Source organism: Thamnophis sirtalis, unplaced genomic scaffold, assembly GCF_051295495.1.
Source record: "Thamnophis sirtalis isolate CommonGarterSnake01/CBP01778 unplaced genomic scaffold, rThaSir2_p1.2 scaffold_3, whole genome shotgun sequence".
Taxonomy (NCBI): domain Eukaryota; kingdom Metazoa; phylum Chordata; class Lepidosauria; order Squamata; family Natricidae; genus Thamnophis; species Thamnophis sirtalis.
In genome coordinates, this window is record NW_028261383.1 from 133,021,344 (window position 1) to 133,042,133 (window position 20,790).

The following is a 20,790-nucleotide window of genomic DNA, read 5'->3' on the forward strand; positions in this document are numbered from 1 at the left end:
TCCTGCCTCTGTACCTTCTGCACTTGAATCTCTTGATGATATTTCCATTCTAACCTTGATTACATTACTTCAAATAGCTTGCTCGTGAGCAGCCAAAATCAAACCTCCAGTTTCTTTTTTTACTGGTCCGGTTGTAAGCCATTGCCAAGTTTTATCTTTATCCATTTCCCCCTCAATCTTTTGTAGAAATTGATCATGCAATGCTTTTTCTTTTGAGCATTCTATTCTTTCTTTTACTACATTATTTCAAAATTCATGTTTTCTTTCATGCACCTTAAATTTCTAACTTGTATTAATGCTTGTACTTGGCTGTCCTTTATGTAATCGGCCAATGGATGCTTTTCTTTGACTGTTTGTTTGACTTGAAGTAAATCTCTAGCTCCATTTCTGCAGGGTATGTATAATCTATCATTATCACTATAGGGATGTAATCAGTGGTGGGATTCAGCCAGTTCGCACCTATTCGGGAGAACCTGTTGTTAACTTTCTAAGCAGTTCGGAGAACCGGTTGTTGGAAGAAATCTCCTTTTGGTTTTTTCCATTTTTACAGGGCTAATGCTGTAAGGAAGGCAGGAAGGAAACATTCTGGTGTTGTTTCTAGCCTAATCTTTATTGCGTTGCTAACAGAAACTGCCTCTCTGGTTAACAGCTAAAGCAAAACACCTATTGACGTAAGTGACTTTGAGTTGGCTATTCCCACACGGTCACATGACCACTGATCCACGCCTACCCAGCTGGTCATTAGGGCAGAGAACTGGTTGTTAAATTATTTGAATCCCACCACTGGATGTAATGCATAGTGAAGAGTCATTAGCTTTATAGTTTTGGGGTTCAAACTGTCAAATTCATATTGTGTCAGTTAATAATGCCAGCCGTATATCCTCTCACAGGTATGATCCAGGTATTGATGATCTTGATGGTGTCTCCACCATTCAATTTTGTCTTTAGCACAGTTCTCACTCTGGATGTAGTCTTTACTAAACATATTTGTAACTTGCTCATGCTTAGGGTTATCCAACTGTAAAATGCCCAGATACTTGTAGTCGTCCTCCCGATGGTTCCTGATGTTTTGGGCATTTGGCTTTTCAATTCCATTATAGTTTGCGATTTTAAATTTCTCCTCCTCCTGCAGAGTTTATATGCTACTCTAACCCCAAAGGACTTTGAGCGGCTTATCAACAATCTTACCGTGAAAAGGTTAAAAACAACTCAATAGAATTAGGTTACAAACATAGTTAGCTTGCACTTAAGCAACACTCAAAACTGCAGAGAGAGAAAAGAAAAAAGCGCATCACAAAATGTCAATTTCTCATCTTAATTCTGGCCTTTAGTTCCTCTCTAAAAAGCCATATCGTGCTGAAATCATCATTAAGTCATGTATACTGTGTTTTGCAAGAGCACACGGAGGGAGAAGCGCATGGCCATAAAGTGTATTTTCAGCTTAACCACAACATGACTTCCTGTAATATACCGACAGATACACTGTAATGTCTTCTCTGGGCTCTACATGAGGGCCAGGTAACATAAGCTCATTAGATTAAAATGAGCTAAAAGCAAGTTGTAATATTATTATTAAAGCGAGTGTGCGAAATTCCCACTGGGGAACAAGAGGGGTGTGATTCTGTACTCTGTTCCTAATAATCTTCTTAAGAATCCAGAAACACCGTGTCTGTGTTGCAATCGCTTCTTTAAATAGAACCTGCAGTGAATCTTTCCTGTGGAATGATCTTGAACCAGAGAAATGCTACAGGTACGTTCTTACAGCCAGAAGAAGAAGGTGGCTGTTTTTCTTAATTCAAAAATCACAGTTTGCCAAAGTGGTCCCTTACTGGCTGTTTGCCTTGTTCAGTGTTAAGTAGCAGTGCTTGCATGGGTAATAAATAAAAGTGATTTTTAAAAAATAACCTCACTTTAGGAGTGAGGTTGAAGTTGATCCACATATTTTAAAGGATAATTAAGACTCTGGGTTCAGTATTTATATGACCAAACCAGAATTTAGAGTTTGGGTTTCATTTATTTTGCACAATTATTTAGTTCCTTGCCTTCTCTAAACAGACCATGGCACATTCACACAAAGCGTGCAATCAGCTAGATATATGAAGGCATGAAGCCTGGCAGAGCTAAACCTGTCCTACTTTTTCTGTAAACCTTGTCTCACCGGCCTTCTGGATTTTTCCCAGAAGAATGTGACTTTTTCAATTTTATAAGAGCTTTGATTCATGATGGTGCCCACCTGTTTAGCTCTTGGTGTTCTGACCTAGGCTTCCTAAGAAAACATAAACCACAATCCTAGTCGCAAAAGCCCTCTTCTATTTAGATGCCTGTCAATTATGGTCATTCACAGCCTGTAATGATTCACAAACAGTCTTTGAAGAGTCCAATAGATGTCTGCCACAGTCTTTCAGGGTAATGTTGATAAGCGCCTACCTTTATCTCCTTTGAAACGCTGCCAGATACCTAATTGCCAATTAGTTTTGCAAGGCCAAATGTTAAGCTTAAACTGATTAGATGAACAATTTACTTCCTGCAAAGGCTCATATCAATTTGCTCCTCTTTTATGTTTTATGGGAAGGGCCAATCATCTCCAAGCCTTATCCCTGAGTCTCCCTTTTTTCCTTAATTGTTCTTGCCTTCTGGCAGCTCCGCGCATGTGCACACTGGGAACAGGCTCACACTGTTCTTCTGCCTTGCTGATGTCAAGCTCCAGAGGCTCTGGAGGAAGCACGTAATTACCAGATGGCCCTGGCCTCCTCTCTGCTTCAGATGCAGAGTCCTCATCCAAACTTTCCCCAGACTCCAGGACTGGCCCATGTTGCTCCCAACCTCCTCACTGTCCAACTCTGCTGCTGGTTCTGCGGGCCAGCGGTGGACCACAACACTTGGCCTCTCACCATTGTAGGTGTGCCTGCCATTTAAACTGTTCAGTGATCAACCCAATAGAGGAGACCATCATTTTAAATAACTCTAAAATGATACACGATGTGATAGCTTCTCCACCCGTTTCCCAATTTTACACTAATGGGGTCTCTGGGCGATTTGTACCTATTGAAGAAAAGGCTTTGGGTTCGGGTGATATTAGTGGGGGCATCAATTCAGCTCTTTTTTAAAAAAGCCAAGTTAGCAGAGGGACCAATTGCCAAGGTTGCAATACCCTTATACTAATCTATGTTGCAGTTTGTATGTTTTACTGGGTAGAATTAAATGTTCAGTATTTTGGATAATGCTTTTAGATTCATTTCAGATTAAACTGAGTATATCTGGAGATGAGATCTTTCTAGGAATCTTTTACAAATGTTTCATGCATTTACATAACTTACCTTCTGAGTAGTCGGTAGACCCTCTCTTCATGGAAGAAACTTGCATGATGAATTTGCCAATGGAGAGGGGGGAACCATTCAATAGTATGAAAGCTAAAGGATTTCTTGCCTCTTCAATTTCCCTTCTGAGATAGGGTTTTGCAAAAGCCCATCTGCAATATTGCTTACTTTATTACTATAATCCTAATGCTAACAGACCTTCTGCAACAAAGGTTTACAGCTGTATGTTAATGTGCAATCCATGTGGGCAGAAGCTGTGCTTCAGAGCAGCCCATTAATGATAGAAATTTTTCTCTCTCTCCATAGCTGTTTTTCTCTCCTTCTGTTCTCTCTTCCCACCCACCCACCCCCTTTTCCCACCCCCACACATGCCGAACAATAGAGACTGCTTATAATGCAACTCAGTCTTCAGGATCTGCAATACTAGAAGCACTTCTCGTGAGTCACCAGCTTTAGAAGATAGCATACCTTTCCCCCCTTCCTTCTAAGACTTGCACTTTCTCCTTTCTAATCTCTCCTTTCTTTCTTCTTCTGATTATATTCCTTTGTTTGATGTTGAGACTCTAGAACAGGGCGGTCAAACTTGCATCCTGAGGGCTGGATGTGCCACACACTGGCCAAGCCCACGCCAGGTTTAGTGAAGGAGAAAAAAGTCACGATACGTCACTTGACGACACCATGACAATGCGAGTTTGACGCTCCTGCTCTAGAAAGAGTGCAGAGAAGAGCAACCAGGGTGGTTAGGGGACTGGAGGCTAAAACATTGAAGAACCGTTGCAGGAATTGGATATATCCAGTTTAATAAAAAGAAGGACTGGGGTGATATGATAGCAATATTCCAATAACTAAGGGGCTGCCACAGAGACGAGGGGATTATCCATCCCAGAGATGAGTTGATCCAGGTTTGGCTCGGTTCAGATGAACTGGTAGTGGTATTTTAGCCTGGGCCACAGAACCAGCAGCAACCCAGGCTAGCCACGCCCCCAAACCAGTTCCCTGGTCATCGCTGCCGTTGCCAGCATGTTATTTAGTAGTGCGCATGCATGCAAAATTGTTTTGCGCATGGCGCACATGTGTGAAGCGAACAGGTAGTAAAACCGGGAACAACCCACCTCTGGGGTCAACCTATTCTCCAAAGCACCTGAAGGCAGGACAAAGGCAATGGTTGGAACCTAATCAAGGAGAGAAGTAACTAAAACTAAGGGAAAATTTCCTGCCAGTTAGAATAATTAATCAGTGGAACTGCTTGCCCTCAGAAGTTTGGGTGCTCTGTCACTGGAGGATTGTAAGAAGAGATTGGACAATCATTTGTCTAAAATGGTATTGAGTCTCCTGCCTGAGCAGGGGGTCAGACTAGAAGACCTCTAAGATCCCTTCCAACTCAGTCATTCTGTTATTCTTTGTTTGCCCTGGGGAAGATTCTGGTTTATTTTAGCCCAGAAACATTTTAAGCCTTGCCCAAAGAGCTCAATCTGATTTGACTGTCCTCTTATTATCATGTCTTTAACATCCTGAGTAGACTGCTTAAGATCACATCCTTGTTTTAATGACTGATGTGACTGAATTAATTAGAACAAATTAGAATATATTTTTTGTGCAATATTTTTACCGGAAAGAATTAAATCTACTGTACAAAAAAATACTTTCCTTCTGAAAAGTGTCATTTTTTAAAATACATGAGTTGTGGATTAAACTCTAGAATTCATAATGCAAATAAATATTGCCCATTGAGGTGGTGAAATGTCTCTTCAGGATTCTTTTTTAGGACAATAAAAAATTTGTTCCTGACTGATTTGTCCTCAGTAGCTGTTTTTCTTTCTGTTTTCTGATGTATTTCATGCATTTCTTACTGTATTGAAAGTTTTACTGTGTTAGCTGCCCTGAGCCACTTTATGTAGGATGGTTGGCCCTATAAATCTAATAAATAAATAAATAAAAGAATTATGCCGGATTACTTCTCAGTATGCATCTGCTTGTCATAAATGAAGAGCAAAATAATTTTATGACACTAAGTTTGCAAAGAATATATCTGCAGTAGGTAACCACCCTCTACTGCCTTGCCAACTGGTTATGTAAGGAAAATAGGCATATATTATCCAATAGATAGCTGTGTATCAGGTTTATAACCAACAGTTTAAATGTTGATTGCGGCCAGGATGTGTAATCCCCTAAGTGATGGCCTAATATTTTTTTTAAATGGGGAAAATATTTTTTTCATGACATCTCAGATGAGAATGTAGATAGCTCGTGAGCTACTGTTTGGGTATAGATAGAACAGGAACATTGGCTATTTGTGTTGTAGCATCCTCTTTACTCCTTACTAGTGAATTTCTTATATATTGATGTATTTAGGCACCTGGAGCTAAGTGTCTAAGTGACCTTATCATAATGGGGAACTGATTAATTGACATTATTGTTGATGTTTGCTGATAGCTGCAAAGTAGGGTCTTTTTAGTTCCATCCTCAAGCTTACCTGAGTGCTGTACTATCCCAATGTACACTGAAAAGGCTGTTTCTTTCAGGTACAGAAACAAGATGAAGGTCTCACGAGGTCCATAGATCCATGATAAAGAATGATGCTCCTTTTGACCAATTTCCTGATTGAGAAAACAGCATGAATTGCTCTCATTATAAACAGGCACTTGAGGTTGGAAGTGGCATGGGTTTTTTCCCCTCAGTATAAATTGAAAGCATTTCAATTGAAAGTTTTCATCTTTGTTTTTATGTGTCACAGGCACATGCTATGCTATGAAAACCCTTAGCAGTGACTGTTCCTCACTCCTATCCCAACATCTCTGCCAAGAACATCATATTTCATTCTGTATATGGACCATAACGTTCAAAACATGCCTGTTTCAATCCAGACGCAGGCTACCCGAAACCAGCTGTTCCATCTATGGAACACTTGGCACATCCCTACTTGGAAGTTAAAGCAAAAACAAAATTGGAAGAAGGGAATGGTAAACCACTTCCATTCTGTAGTCTATGCATTATGTGAGAATCCCCCCCCACACACACACATTTCTTCTTCCCTAGCTACTAGCTCCTGTTGGAAATGTTTTTTGAAGTTGTGGTTTGCCATGGCTGCTAGTGAAGCTAACTTCATATCCCCAGTAGCTTTTGCAGCAGGAGTTCCTTGTTAATACAGAACTCAAAATCAAAAGTTCCTTAAGATCTTTGCCAAGGGAAGGAAACATTTTTAATGTATGAGGGTTCAAACTGCTTGCATTTATTTTGATACGGTGATATTGTTTAACCAACCCAAGCTATAATACCAGCCATTGTAATAAAAGAAAATACCTAACAGCAGAAGAAATAGAATAGAATAACAAAGTTGGAAGGAATCTTGGAGGTCTTCTAGTCCAACACGCTGACTAGGCAGGAAACTCTACACCACTTCAGACAAATGGTTATCCAACATGTTCTTTAAAACTTCCAGTGTTGGAACATTAACAACTTCTGGAGGCAAGTTGTTCCACTTATTAATTGTTCTGTCAGGAAGTTTCTCCTCAGTTCTAAGTTGCTTCTCTCCTTGATTAGTTTCCACCCATTGCTTCTTGTTCTATCCTCAGGTGCTTTGGAGAATAGCTTGACTCTCTCTTCTTTGTGGCAGTCCCTGAGATATTGGAACACTGCTATCATGTCTCCCCTAGTCCTTCTTTTCATTAAACTAGACTTACCCAGTTCTTGCAAATGTTTTAGTCTCCAGTCCCCTAATCTTTGTTGCTCTTTTCTGCACTCTTTCTAGAGTCTCCACATCTTTTCTACATCGTGGCGATCAAAACTGAATGCAGTATTCCAAGTGTGGACTTACCAAGTCATTATAAAGGGGTATTAACACTTCACGTGATCTTGATTCTATCCCTCTGTTTATGCAGCCTAGAACTGTGTTGGCTTTTTTTGGCAGATGCTGCACACTGCTGGCTCATATTTAAATGGTTGTCCACTAGACTCCAAGATCCCTCTCACAGTTACTACTATTGAGCAAGTACCAAATATACTGTATCTGTACATTTTGTTTTTCTTGCCTAAATGTAGAACCTTACTTTTTCACTATTGAAACCTTTTCCAATATAATATAACCCAGAACCATTGGGCTGAAATATCCAAAATTCTTAGCCAACACGACACCCCATCATACAGGCTGGGAGTTTTCAGCTTTGTAGTAACCCGCATCACCCAAAAAAAACCCCAAGGTTGGAAAGCAAAGCTCTAATTATTTCTGCTCCTTGTGAGAAAGTAGTCATAATAGGGCATCTTATTGCATTTGAGTAAAACTTTGGGGGGAAAGAGATGGCTTAAAAGGACTACTATTCAGGGAGCTGAGTGCAGGCAGTAGCCACTTTTCAGTTACACTTCCCATGTCTTCCATGTATGCCCTGGCAGCAGTGAGCTTAAGACTTTTTCAAATAAACGGGGGAAGTGTGAGATTATTGGATGATGATACCTTGAGTGACTTCCTTCTGGGACAAACCCACTACTGAAGAAAGGAACAAAACATATTGCTTTGATTTAAAGAAATCTTGCCTTAATGCATTTGCTGGTTGCCAGAGTTTAGACAAGTGGCAGAGAAAACAAGCAAGCATTATTGTCTGCAGTTCACAGACCTGTCAGGTTTAGGCTGGTATTGTAATTATTGCACTATTTTAAACAAGTAACGTAGCATATGCTTGGGTGCTGCTGTTGAGTGTGTTGGGAATTTAAGGGAGAACGTCTCAAGCTTTATACTTTATACTTCCATTCCATTCCCATTTCTTTTCTCCGCTGAGAAAATAGAATATTCATATCCACCCAATAAATCTTTTAAAATGGAACCTTTATTTGCAATTCTGCCATTTCCCCTCAGGTATTAAAGTTGCTAATGTGATTGCAGAGACATTAAAAGTTATGTTCCAAAGAATCTGTACCAGTACAAAGACACTGCAGGAAGAGACAAAAGGCAGATGTGGATCCCTTCAGCTGAAAAGGAAGCACATCAGCTCAGGTGTTCAGAGATAAATGTATGCTGGAGTTAATTCCTTCCTGAAATAAAATCCATTTGATAAAGCACATATCCCCCCTTTTTCCCCTGGAAAAAAAATTGGAATTTCAGAATATTTCTTAGGGGCCAAATTTACCTAACAGTCAGTACCAGCAAAGCCTGTGATAGGGATATGTGAAACCTCAATTAAAATCACACAACCTGCTTGAAACAGCGATTTCAGATGTTTGAAGTGAACTAATTCAAACTTTGTGGAAGGGTTTTTAGCTTGATGTGTGTTTTGAAATGCAACTATTTTGTCCGTCACAAATAAGATATCTATGAATCAGTGTGTTTGTCTAGCATGGTACTACTTCCATTGACTGGCTGTGTTTTTTAGCACTACCTGGAGATGTTGAGACTTGAACCTCCAATCTTTTGTGGATCCAGCAGAGGATTCACTACTGAATTAGCACCCTTGCTTGGGTAAATGTTCTATAATATAAATGGAACATATCCTAAATATATACTCTACATCACAGGTGTCAAACGTGATTGCATCACGTGACCTATCTTCACCTATCATGATGTTTTTTGCTTTTGCGGAGCCGGGGTAGGCGTGACATGTGCATGACGCATCCAGTCCGCGGGCCACCAGTTTCACAGGCCTACTTTATACCTGTGAATTTAGAAGGAAAAGCGTGTGGTTTCTCCCTTTCTCTTGATGCTGCGAGGCATGATATAGTGAATAACAAGAATTTTCCAAAGGTGTTCAGCATGAATATAAACAAATTTACAATACAATACATACAGGTAGTTCTCAACCTACGACCACAATTGGGATTGGAATTTTTGTCATAAGTAGTTGCGGTCATAAGTCAAGTCAAATCTGATTTTATGATCATTTTTATGGTAGTCATTAAGCAAATTACTGTGGTTATTAAGGGACTCCAGCTTCCCCAATGGGTGTTTTTTTCTGGAAATCAGTAAAAAAAAAAGTTAGCAAATCATGATCATGCTGTCACTGGTCATAAATGCGAGTTGGTTGCCAGGGGCGCAAGTTGCAGTCACATGACTGGACGGGTGATGTGACGGTCATAAGTGCAAGTACAGGTTGTAAATCACCTTTTCCAAAGCCGTCATAACCATGGCTTCGGAAAAGGTGGTCCTCAACTTATGGTGAAATGGCCATAAATTGAGGACCACCTGTAATTAAGCAGAAGTTATGACAAATTGATTTATCTCGATATAAAGAAGCTTTAAGTGGCTTGATCATGGCTGCATGGGAAGGAAACTGAGTTCCTCCTTGTTTTCTCTTTTCCACAAAGACAAAAAGCTTGTATATTGTAGTATTACAAGGACAGCTCTATAGTTATTGTGGAAAGGCAGCCATGTTGGATTAATATCATGAGGTGGCAGAAAGGAAAGCAATTCTTTGTCACTTCAGAATGGAACCCACCTTCTTCAGGGAATGGTGGAGGAAAGAAAAGGATTCAGAAATGAAATTAAAAGTGTGGCTTGGTTATACTGCATATATCAGAGGAAAATAGCCTGGAGCTATTTTTCTTTTCAAGATTTTGCCTTTCTTGCTTTTGTCCTTGGCTAGAAATGGACCATCATCTACGGTAATTACAGGCTTCGTAGCTGATATATTTATTTTAATTGGCTAAAATACATTTGAATCTATATACATGTGGCATCTGAATAAATACTAATGGGAGGAAAGCGTGCTGCTCCTTAATATGTATTTATCCTGCAACAGGCTTCCTCTTAGGAAAGGCATTTTCCTTTTTCACAGTAGCCTTTGTTGAAATGGCATCAGCAACCTGCTTGCAGAGTCTTTTGGGGTGAGGAAGGAGGGAGGGAGGGTATCCAGAAAGCAGGCACAAGTGATTGCCCAAGGGGCTGGTGTATGCAATAAAAAGGGGGCTCTATTAACTCTTTTGCAGTTAATGACCTTTTAAAGCCACAAAGGTTTACATCTAAAATGCTTTAGGATATTCCAGACTTGTAGGCTATTCAAACTGAGCTTGGAAGTGCTGAGTGCAGAGAAACCCCTGAATGTGAGAAAGGAAATTTATTGCATTGTGGATTTCTCGGGCCATTGGTTGCAGAATTAAGTGGGTGACTTTATGTCAAAGTTTGAAGACTTCACATGAGGAGATGCTGTTTGGTTAAAGGGGGATATGGGGCTCTTGAGTTTTGGTGTCTTTTTTTTTTTTTACTTTGTTGCATCTTCTCACAGGAGAGGAGTTGTGGGTTCAAGTGGACAGCGTGAAGCCTTTCTACATCACCCGCAGGTCTTTGAGGAGGACCTCAATTTCCTCTATGATTTTCAGAAAGAGTAGGGGAAGCTGATTCTCAGTAGCCTACAAAGGAGAGCTCAACGGAGGAAGTGTAGGGGGAAAAAATCCTTCTGAAGGCTCTTTAAACTTATGTGAGCCACCAAAGTCGATTCATAGCAATAGGCAGTAGAGAATTAGCAGTATCCAGGTGCAGAGGGAGTAGGAGGGAGACTAAGAATCTCTCTGCTCTTCTGCCACCCACACAACATCTGAAGCCCACGTACTGAGTCAGGAGCTTTTGTGTGAGGAAAGTCAGATGACTAAGGATGGATGTTACTGAGGGGGAAGGAGAGAGATTCTCTCAGCAGGCTTATGCTCTGTGGCCCAGTGCCCCCTGCTGTCCAGGCTGCAGCTGAGCACCAGATCAGGGATCTCTCAGAAAGTCTTGTAGGGTACTGATGAAGAGGCAGCTGCCTACTTCTTTCTCTCTACTTCCTTTCTCTCAAGCAACTGGAATAGATGTTAGGTTTGCAAAGGAATCTGCTGTATTCAGGCTTGTGTGCTCATATTACTTACATACTTACATACTTACATACAGCTTCACAGTGCTTTACAGTCCTCTCTAAGCAGTTTACACAGTCAGCCTATTGACCCCAACAATCTGGGTCTTCATTTTACACACCTTGGAAGCATGGAAGGCTGAGTCAACCTTGAGCCTGGTGAGATTCGATCTGCCAAACTGCTGGTGATCAGCAGAAGTAGCTTGCAGTGCACTCTAACCACTGCCCCACCGCAGCTCTCACATATCGTGATTAACGTGCTAGTTACTACTCACCTCTAATATTTCATGTTCTCTCTTTTCTTCCAGTTTATTGAAGCAATGACCAATAAACAAAGTGAACTGGAGAACTATGTATCTGATGGTTACAAGTTGGCACTCACAGAAGAGAGGCGGCGATTTTGTTTCCTGGTGGAGAAGCAGTGTGCAGTGGCCAAAAATGCTCTTACGTATCACTCCAAGGTAAGCAGAGGCCCTTAGTAAAACTGAACTAAACCACTCCAGGGATATGGTTTCCTTTTTTTAAAGTAGTAATTTTATTAAAGATTACAATGTACAACGTTACAAATTAATGTAAACTAAAAAGATTAAAAAGAAAAAAAGAAGGAAGGTGCATAAAAGAAAAAATAAGAATATAGTAAAGAAAAAGAAAAGAAATATATAAAGAAGTGTCTTGACTCTTTATCACAAATATAAACAATTTTAGTAAATTATCACCTTTTAAAATGCAACAAATGATCTCTTCTTGCCATACCCCATACAAGCCCAAACAACTCCATAAAGCTTCCTTGTTTCAGTTCTAATGTAAGCCTAAGTCCATTAAAGGTAATCAGAGATAACAAGATATCTATTTTACACTTGATCAAAAAAAAACCACCAATCTCTTCAAATAATATCCTGGAGCGTGATTTGTTTGATTTTTTCTTTGTCTCTTCTCACAAAGTTCTTCAATGCTTTAACAGGCCTGCTTTGTAAGTGCAATATTCAAAAGTATCCAGCCCACTCCTTTGGTTTGTTATTTGTAATATCCATTTTAATTATAAGATATCAGCTGGTTTCCAACATAATTCTTGTAGCTATCATTTTTAAATCCACTTTCAAATCAGCCTCGATCATGTAAAGTAATACATGTTTCTCCGTCATAATACTTTTTAAACACAACCTGTTTATAGAGGCAGACACTTAAGTTCTAGGTCCATTGTTCAAAAATATCCTTTAGTATGTCCAGTGTTAAAATATTTTGCTTCGTTCTGTATTAGTAAGTCAAGTCTTTATCTTCTTTAACTGTAACCTTTAGTTCCTTCTAATTCCCTATAATGTCCAGTTTTTAAAGTCATGTAGTATGTTTTTTTTAAAGAGTTCAAAATAAAAGCATTTTCCTTTGGGTAGGATTCTTTATAATTAATTACGAAATCTTATTTCAAATTGTCCATGGCTATGTTATCTTGAGCTCATAGTTACTATAGTAGACTGCCATTAGTGAAGGAAAAGTGCTTACCAGTAGTACTTTCTATAGTGCTTCCCATGTGGGTAAAAAATGGAAACTAGTCCATTAAGATCAAAAGGTTGGGAGGTGGCCCTGCATAATTTGTAATAGATATTCAGCTCAAATGCAACTGTTGTTGCCTACTGGCAAAATCCTTGGGGAAGAATATCTTAACTGCATGCCAACCAATGCAAATTCAGTCTAAATAAAACATGTGTTTTATTTTCATGGCTGAAAAGACAAGTTGGAAAAATAGGGAGAGTATGACATGGAAGTATATATGTTATTCTGTTATTTTTAATGGTGAAATAATTTGTTCTGTTAGTATCATTAGGGTCTTATTGGCATTGGTTTGAGGGGGAAAAACCTTTATGGTTTATTGCTGTGTGTGTGTGTTTATTGTCTCTGCATTTCCTCCACTCAATTCATTTATGGTATTCATCTGGGTAGATTGAAGTTAGTCAGGTAATAAAAAAATGGACTGCAAAATCTCAGTGAGTCACAAACACTGTTCAAGTAGAATTGTATGTTAGGCTGTTTACTAATATATGTGGAGAAATAAAAGAACAACACTGTTTTCTTTCATCTGGTGGATTATTATTATTTTCTTGCTGTTATTTTATAACAATACTCCAATGAAGATAAACTTTCAGTTTTTTATTTATTTCTTATTTACATTTTTATTAAGTAAATTACCTTGGTGGTAATTTAACTGAGATCATTGGGAGTTGTGCTAAAGCATATGTGGCTTGTTTTATAACTTGTTCAAGAAATATTACACACTGTTGCATTCCAGATCAAAACCATTTGCATGGTTTGGATGTGTTGGTTTATAACATTCACATAGTCATATACAAAACACCCACACGTATACTTCAAAATGTCATCAAAATCTTCCGGGAAGAATGGGCTTCTACTTAAATTTAGCTATGCTGTTATCTTGAATATCAACCTTTGGAGACGGCTCTAATGTTGGGGAAAGTGGGAAGAAAGAGAAGAAGAGGATGACCAGTAGCAGGTCGGATGGACTTGGAGAAGAATTGGAAAACCTGAAGAACCACGTTAGAAGAGATTGTCATGGAGAAAACCTTATCTAGATGATTGCTAAGAGTCAACACCACCTTGATAACACATAAACAATGTTCTTAGTTCCTTTGTCCTAGTGAAGGGACCAAGGTGCATCTTGCCATTCATACAAGATTCATGGCAAGCCACCACCATTATTCTTTCTATATAACAATTTTTCTGTGATGGAGCCTTCCCTTAGAAATCATACATTATTCACGCACTGTATAGTTTGCCTGAAGACACCAGCACATATGTTTACCTTTCCTTCACCCTCTCTTCAACCTCCCATAATAATAGCTAGGCATCCAACAGGGCAGGTGTGCCTATTTCCTGGCAGATGATGTATGAGTGGCACAATGGCCCTTGTGTGCTCTTCAGCCTGGAGCTTATAAATACACAGTGTGCTGCTTCCAATAGAACAGGATAAATTAAGAAGCTGCACAACTGCTTTTTGTGCCATCGTTTTTTCTTGCTTGAACTCAAATATAAGTAGTCCTTGCTTAACAAAGGTAATTGGGAATAGCAACTCTGTCATTAAGCAATGCGATTGTAAAGCACAATGTCACATGACTGTGCCAACTTAAGCTAGCAGTGGTAGCAGTCCCAGTTGCTGTTAATGGGTGAATTCGGTGCGGTCACAGCATCCTGCAGTCACATGATCACCACTTACAACTTCCTGCCTGCTTCCCCATTGACTTTACTTGTTGGAAGTGAAGGTCGCAAATAATCGCATGACTGCAGAGCACTCTGACATCATAATTGTAAGCCAGTTGCCAGATGTGTAAACTGCATTGATGTGACCATGAGAATGGCCACAGCTATGAGGACCCATCGTAGATCCCCATTCTTTAGCATCATAACTTTGAACAGTTGCTGGACAAGTAGTCTTTCAACAAGAACTACCTGTAAGTTCCTATTTCAAATGAGAAGGTTGAATGTTTTTCTTTTGCCCCCAATTTGCATTTTGCTTAAAAAGCTGGGACGTCTGCCTACCATTGGTTATTTTTTGAATCACCTGGACTGTTTTTACCGCTTTCCTACTTATGCCCTTTGCGACTGGTCCCAGAGATTCTAAACTTAAGTTTTTTGGGGGACGGGAAGGGAAACTGAAACTAATGCAGGGGATTAAGAAGAGATTGAAGCAGCAGGACTTTCCAGAATAGCATCTCCTCTTTCAGTGGAAGCTAAGAAGCTCCTGCTGCTCATAGTGATAGGGAGAATTATTTCCATGCACACAATTAATGTTCTTTCATGGAGGAGAGGAAAGGGAGCGATCCTCACCGAAATGATCCATGGAGCTATTATTGACATTTTCCCTGGAAGCTGCTTCTTCCACCTACGTGACATTAATGGTTACCGGCCTTCTCTGCAAAACCCAACCTTTTCTCATGTTCCTCTTCAAAGACTCAAATAACAGGCAGCCATTATGCAACAGTCTCCTGTCCTGCAGCTGACCTATGCTCCCCTGGGGGCTGCCAAAGGCTATTCTCAGACTTCCTTTCAGATTGCATGGTTGCTGTGGAGCAGCTGATCTCTGCAGCTTAGGCACCTTGGGGGCATCCTAGGGGATGTGCAGAACTAAGCAGTCGGTTTTGTTTTGTTTTTTCCTAAAGAAGTAGCCCACATGTACTAGTTCCTGCTTTACCTTTTGCCCCTATCAGTTGTGCTGAACCTTCAGCTGTTAAGAGAGAATGAGCCCACTCTGCTTGGGCGGCGTTGTTGAGAAAGAGCAAGTTTATTGAGGTAAATGTTTCTGTGAGGATCTGTTGTGTGTGTCCCCCACCCAGCTATGTGACTTTTTTCAACATTCCTTTTGCCCCCGAACACCCACGTTTTATACGCTTCTCTTTCAAACATTTTTTTCAGAACAACTCACAAAGATTTTGCTAATCAGGAAATTAAAATTGGGGATGCAAGGCTTGCAACCTGGTTTGAATGTGTTTATTTGGAAGGAGTTGTTTTTTTTTTTAAATGGGCTGCCCCTCAGGAAGACATGTCCATGTGATTTCCATCCAGTGAAATAAGAGAGCAAGTGAAGAGAAAGGAATAGATGTGAAAAATCTGGGCATTTTCTTATATCCCAGCTCATTCGTTATCCTCAAGGATCTCCCACTTGGCGCTCAGTACTAAATGTTTTCATCCAGGATGTTAGATATTTTGGCTTGTGTCAGAATTACATATTCCTGAAAGCAGTGTCAGGTCAAACCACTTTCTTGAGACACTCATGCTTGGTTAATTAAGGAAAAAGTATCTGGAATAACAACTTGTGAACAGCCACTGAAGTAGAATACCTCTTTTCAGAGGTGGGAAGAAGGAGCCAGAGAAATGCACAGAAGTGTATTGTGCATGTCCTGCTTTCCAGTTTCTTTTCCTTCCTCAAGTTGTTCAGTTACAACATTTTAGTACTGCCTTTATTGCTTCAAGAAGGGAAGAGTACATTCCCTATAGAAGAGAGGTTCTCACCTGTGATTATTTTACGCTATACACTACTCTTGAGGGTTTTTCTTTCAAAGTGAACATGTAGTACCTGTGTTAAATTTTTAAAAAATATAGCTGACTACTTTTGCATTTGGGAAGGATTTCAGTTTTGCTTGGCCCCATCTTATGGAGTATTTTCTTTGTATCACATGGTTCATTGTGTCTGTGCCTTTACAGCTGTGCAATTTTTTTTTTAAAAGGCTGTATATGCTAAAGTGTTCTATATGTGAATGGGGGCTTCCAAGATTCCAACTCCCGTAATCAGGTCAGAGCTCCTAGAGGGGGAAGCAAGCTGAAATTGTTCTTTGGAGTGAAATTGGAAGGAAGGCCGCTGCAGCTCAGTAACACAAATAGAAGCTCTTGCTTTATATTTATATTTAACACTACTTCTACACTAAAGTAAATAAATAGCCTTTAAAAGAGCTAAATGTTTACCTGGTCAATGTAAGTAAGCAATGATTGAGGTGATTTTTAACTGTGTTTCTTAGTTTAATATAACACTCTGGTGAATTTGAATGAAAGAAAGGGGTCTTGCAGTTGCCTGAGACTGACAAATGCAAAATGTTTTCTTTTTAAAATCAAATTACCATAACTGGGTCTTGTCCATTTCTTTGGCTCTATACTTTTGGTGTCCTAACTAGTACCAGGCCTAATATATATGAATCTCTCAGACCAGATCATAGGTCCTCTCCTATCCTCTCTTCTCCAGCTTTTAGATTCATGAGGCAATCAAAAAGAGACCTCCAACCTTGAACAGTGAAAATTGGCTGAAAGGAATTATTTAGAAAGGAAAATATTATTTTCTCCCTTTATTATTTGCCCCCTTTTACAGTGGGCCTAAAAGGGGAGAAATTGAATGTTACCCAACCTCATTCTATCTGTACATTATTTCTCAGATATGCTTTATCTGAGAAATTGCCTCAGAGAACAGTTTCAAAGCAGTGGTACACAAATGCCAAATTAGCCTTTTTCCCTCCTGCTCTAATGACAAATAAATTTATGAAAATTACAAAGTTACAATAGTTTAATTTCTCCTAGAATAAAAAAAAAGTTATTGGCCAGTTAAGTGTACCAGTTCCATTCTCAGGAAAGTGATGTTTGGGAATTTGTTGATTTCCTTCCATCTTTGGATTAAAATCTTATCTGGGTTTTTCTTACACTCTGAACTATCTCTCTCTTTCTCTCATTTTGACAACTTTAAGGGAAAAGATATCTTGGCACAGAAGCTCCCATTATGGCAACAATCTTGTTCAGATCCCAACAAGATCCCAGACCGTGCTCTCCAGCTTATGCAGCAGATGGCCCTCAGCAGCAATGGCTCAATTATGGCTACACCTCTGTCAACATCCAAGTCAAATCTCATCATCTCGGACCCTATACCTGGTGCCAAACCTCTCCCAGTCCCTCCAGAGCTGGCACCTTTTGTAGGAGTAAGTATAGTGTGGATTCATAAACTGTGGAGCGACATCATCATTCATCTTTCAACAGAAAGATGAAGGCTTGGTACTGGGACGTGCACGTTTTTCCAAGTCAAAACTACAGTGCAGTGGTGGGTTTCAAATTTTTTTAGAACCTATTCTGTAGGTGTGGCCTGTTTTGTGGGAGTGGCTTGGCAGTCATGTGACCAGGTGGGAGTGGCTTGGCGATCGTGTGACCAGGTGGGAGTGGCTTGGCGATCGTGTGACCAGGTGGGAGTGGCCAAGTTGGAAAATGTGGTGAAACTCACTTAACAACGCTCTTGCGTAGCAACCAAAATTTTGGGCTCAATTGTGATCATAAGTTCTCTTTCTTTCCCTTCCTTCCTTCCGTCCTTCCTTCCTTCCTTCCTTCGTCTCTCTCCTCACTTATTTTCTTTTCCTTCCTTCCTTCCTTCCTTCCTTCCTTCCTTCCTTCCTTCCTTCCTTCCTTCCTTCTTTCTTGTCTCTCTCTCTCCAACTTTCTTTCTCTCTCTCTCTCTTATACACACATACACCATTTCCCTCATGTCTGCCACTGACAGCTCTCAAAGAGAAGGAAGGACTCCTGCCTTGGAAAGGGGTTGGACTAGATTACCTGCATGTCCCCTTGCATTCTTCTATGTTCTCTGTCCTATTTAGTCACAAATAGCCCCATTCACTTTAAAGTTGGTTGCAAACTCCACTCACCCTCACGTGCCCTGGTCCCACGCAAGGAGACAAGCTGTGGGGTGGGGGAAAGGGGGGAGTCTGTTTTTCGATCTTCTTCCCCATGTTGGTTCTGCAGATGGAAGATGCTGCTGCTAAGGCAGCGGGGCAGTGGTAGGGGAGTTGGGGCGCTGCCCACTACCCACAGCGAGCCCAGGAGCAGTAGTCACCGCTGATTCGCGCCACCATCACTCGCTCCCACTCAGGCCAGCAGCCGGGCATGCAGAGGGGGTGGGGCGGCAGTGAGGGAAGCCGAGCGGGGGCAGCGCTTTGGTGGGTGCTGAGGGAAAGAAGGAATGAAGGAGAGCCAAGCTGAGAGAGGAAAAAAAGCTCTGCCGGAAGGGGGAGTGGGCTGGGTCGCTCCATGACAGACTGGTCCCACCACCACGGAGCCTTTTATTATTTTTTTCTCTTCCCCTCATGAGAGTCGCGTCAACAGCGGCAGCGGCAGGAGGAGCAACAGCTTGGCGTATGCTCCCGATCTGGCCTGCCTGAGGAACAGTTTGGCTGTTTGAAAAGCCCCACATGGAACTCCTCTCCTGTACCTTCTTCTGCTGTTTAAACAAGCGTGCTGCCTTGTCTTTCACAGCCACCTTGTTTCCAATTATGGGGGGATCCATGGAGAGGGAGGGAAAAGATGGATTTCTCCCCCCCCCCCAAATTGGAAATGAGGCAACTGTCAAAGACAAGGCAGGGTGCCCCGTGTGGCTTGTTCAAACAGCAGAAGAAGGAACAGGAGGGGATGATTCGTTGGACAAGCCCACGGGCGCACGCTGCTCTCTCCTCTGACAGCTGCCTCGTTTCCAATGAGATTTAAGAATCTCCATACTTTGGGTATGTTGTCTTATTTTGCTCAGATACAAAGCACAGATTGTTTCTGAATTAAAGACAACTTTTGCAGACAAATAGGTCCCACTGCATGTATTCTGTTGAATATAAGCATGCCAGGTCATTTCTTGGCAAAATGTGAAGTGCTGGTCATTACCACCAAAGCCTAACAAAGCTATTTGAGAAAAGACCCTTTTTTCCTGTTTGAACCTCCATGCTTACTAAGATCATCTGTGGGAGTTTGCCATCATCTAAGGAGGCAAACTCATCTGGTGGCATTTTGGGTTCAAGCCTTCTCTGTTGCTGCCCCAGTCGTTGGTATGTACTCCCTGCAGAGTTAAGGAGACTAACAGCATCATTAATTTTTTAAATGGCCCCTTTTGAAGTAGCAGCCTGGCAACTATTAATTTCATAACTCCTGCAACGTGTTGTACTTGATGCTGCCTTTCAAGACTACTGAGAAACTGCAGAAAGCCGTTCCCCACTTGCTGGCAGATGAGTGTAACACCAGTTCTTTAGGATTTGTGTTGGTGGCCAGCAGGTTTCCAATATATTTTAGAGTGCTGGTATTAACCAATTGGTGATGGTATTTTACATACATGGATTAGCTTCCAGTTACCTTCAGGACATAACTTTTAGAAAGAAAGAATGGAGTGTTCAAGGTGAGAGGGAATGCTTTTAATTATTTTCCCTTCAAGAGACAGGACAGGTGGAGACCCAAATAAGATGTTCTTATTGCTCTCCATTCACCTTGGAACAGCTTTATCCCCTTGAGACCAAGATTGGCCCCACCTGGTCTAGTTTAAGAAAGAGGGCATTGGATCCTAGCAACTTACAATTAGAGTGGGGGGGGGGGTTATTTGCCCGTTATTTGCCTGCTTTAATTCCTCAGTTTTAATTTTTAAGTATAAACTGAAAGCAGTATATTAAGTTACAATAAATAATTAGAATACAATTTAAAACGTATTGTCACAAGAAGCCTCTCAGGTGGTCTTTTTTGTTCATTCTTGGAAAAACAAGGCACCGGAGCTGAAATATGTCGATACGTTGCTGATAAACTTGCAGAAGTCAGTAACTGACTGGGTTCCAAATTTACATCTGTCTTCAAAAGCTAAATTCAGTGGTGATAGGAAAATTGAGGGATTAGGGGATTGTATGCTTCCTCCTGCTGAAGTATTTGGGTTTCCACTGAAACAATTCAGGGACCTTTGGTTTTTCTTTTCATTACATTGCATTAACGATTTTCCCAGTTGCTGTCCAAAACCTATGTATTTAGTCCAGTTCTACAGCTGTAATATGATTACATCTGGGATAGGCTGGCCATGAACTGTGTGGAGAAATTCTAAGTTAAACAGATTTGCAAACTTGAGCACAAAGAAGCTGAACTCCCAGTACTCTGACAGCCATTATGCAAGATATAATTATATAAGACTGGCTTTATTTTGGCATGTCCTTCTGGGCAAAGTTGAGCATCTTCAAGCTAGCTCAAAAAGAGCCATGGTTTGAAGTCATATTATAGGTAGCCCTCGACGTACGATCACAGTTGAGCCCAAAATTTCTGTGGCTAAGCAAGGCAGTTGATAAGTGAGCTTTGCCCCATTTTACAACTTGGCACAGTTGTTAAGCGAATCACTGTAGTTGTTTAAG

At 40.6% G+C, this 20,790-nt stretch overlaps 1 protein-coding gene across 2 annotated transcripts in view; it reads left to right on the forward strand.

Annotated features, from left to right (window-relative positions):
• BAIAP2 (BAR/IMD domain containing adaptor protein 2) overlaps nt 1-20,790 on the forward strand; it is a 192,332-nt gene that overhangs the window by 137,932 nt on the left and 33,610 nt on the right. For both annotated transcript variants that reach the window (XM_087710144.1, XM_087710146.1), the window contains exons 7-8: nt 11,431-11,583; nt 17,356-17,583. In XM_087710144.1, the coding sequence (XP_087566270.1) occupies nt 11,431-11,583; nt 17,356-17,583 (381 nt within the window). The remainder of the gene's footprint in view (nt 1-11,430; nt 11,584-17,355; nt 17,584-20,790) is intronic.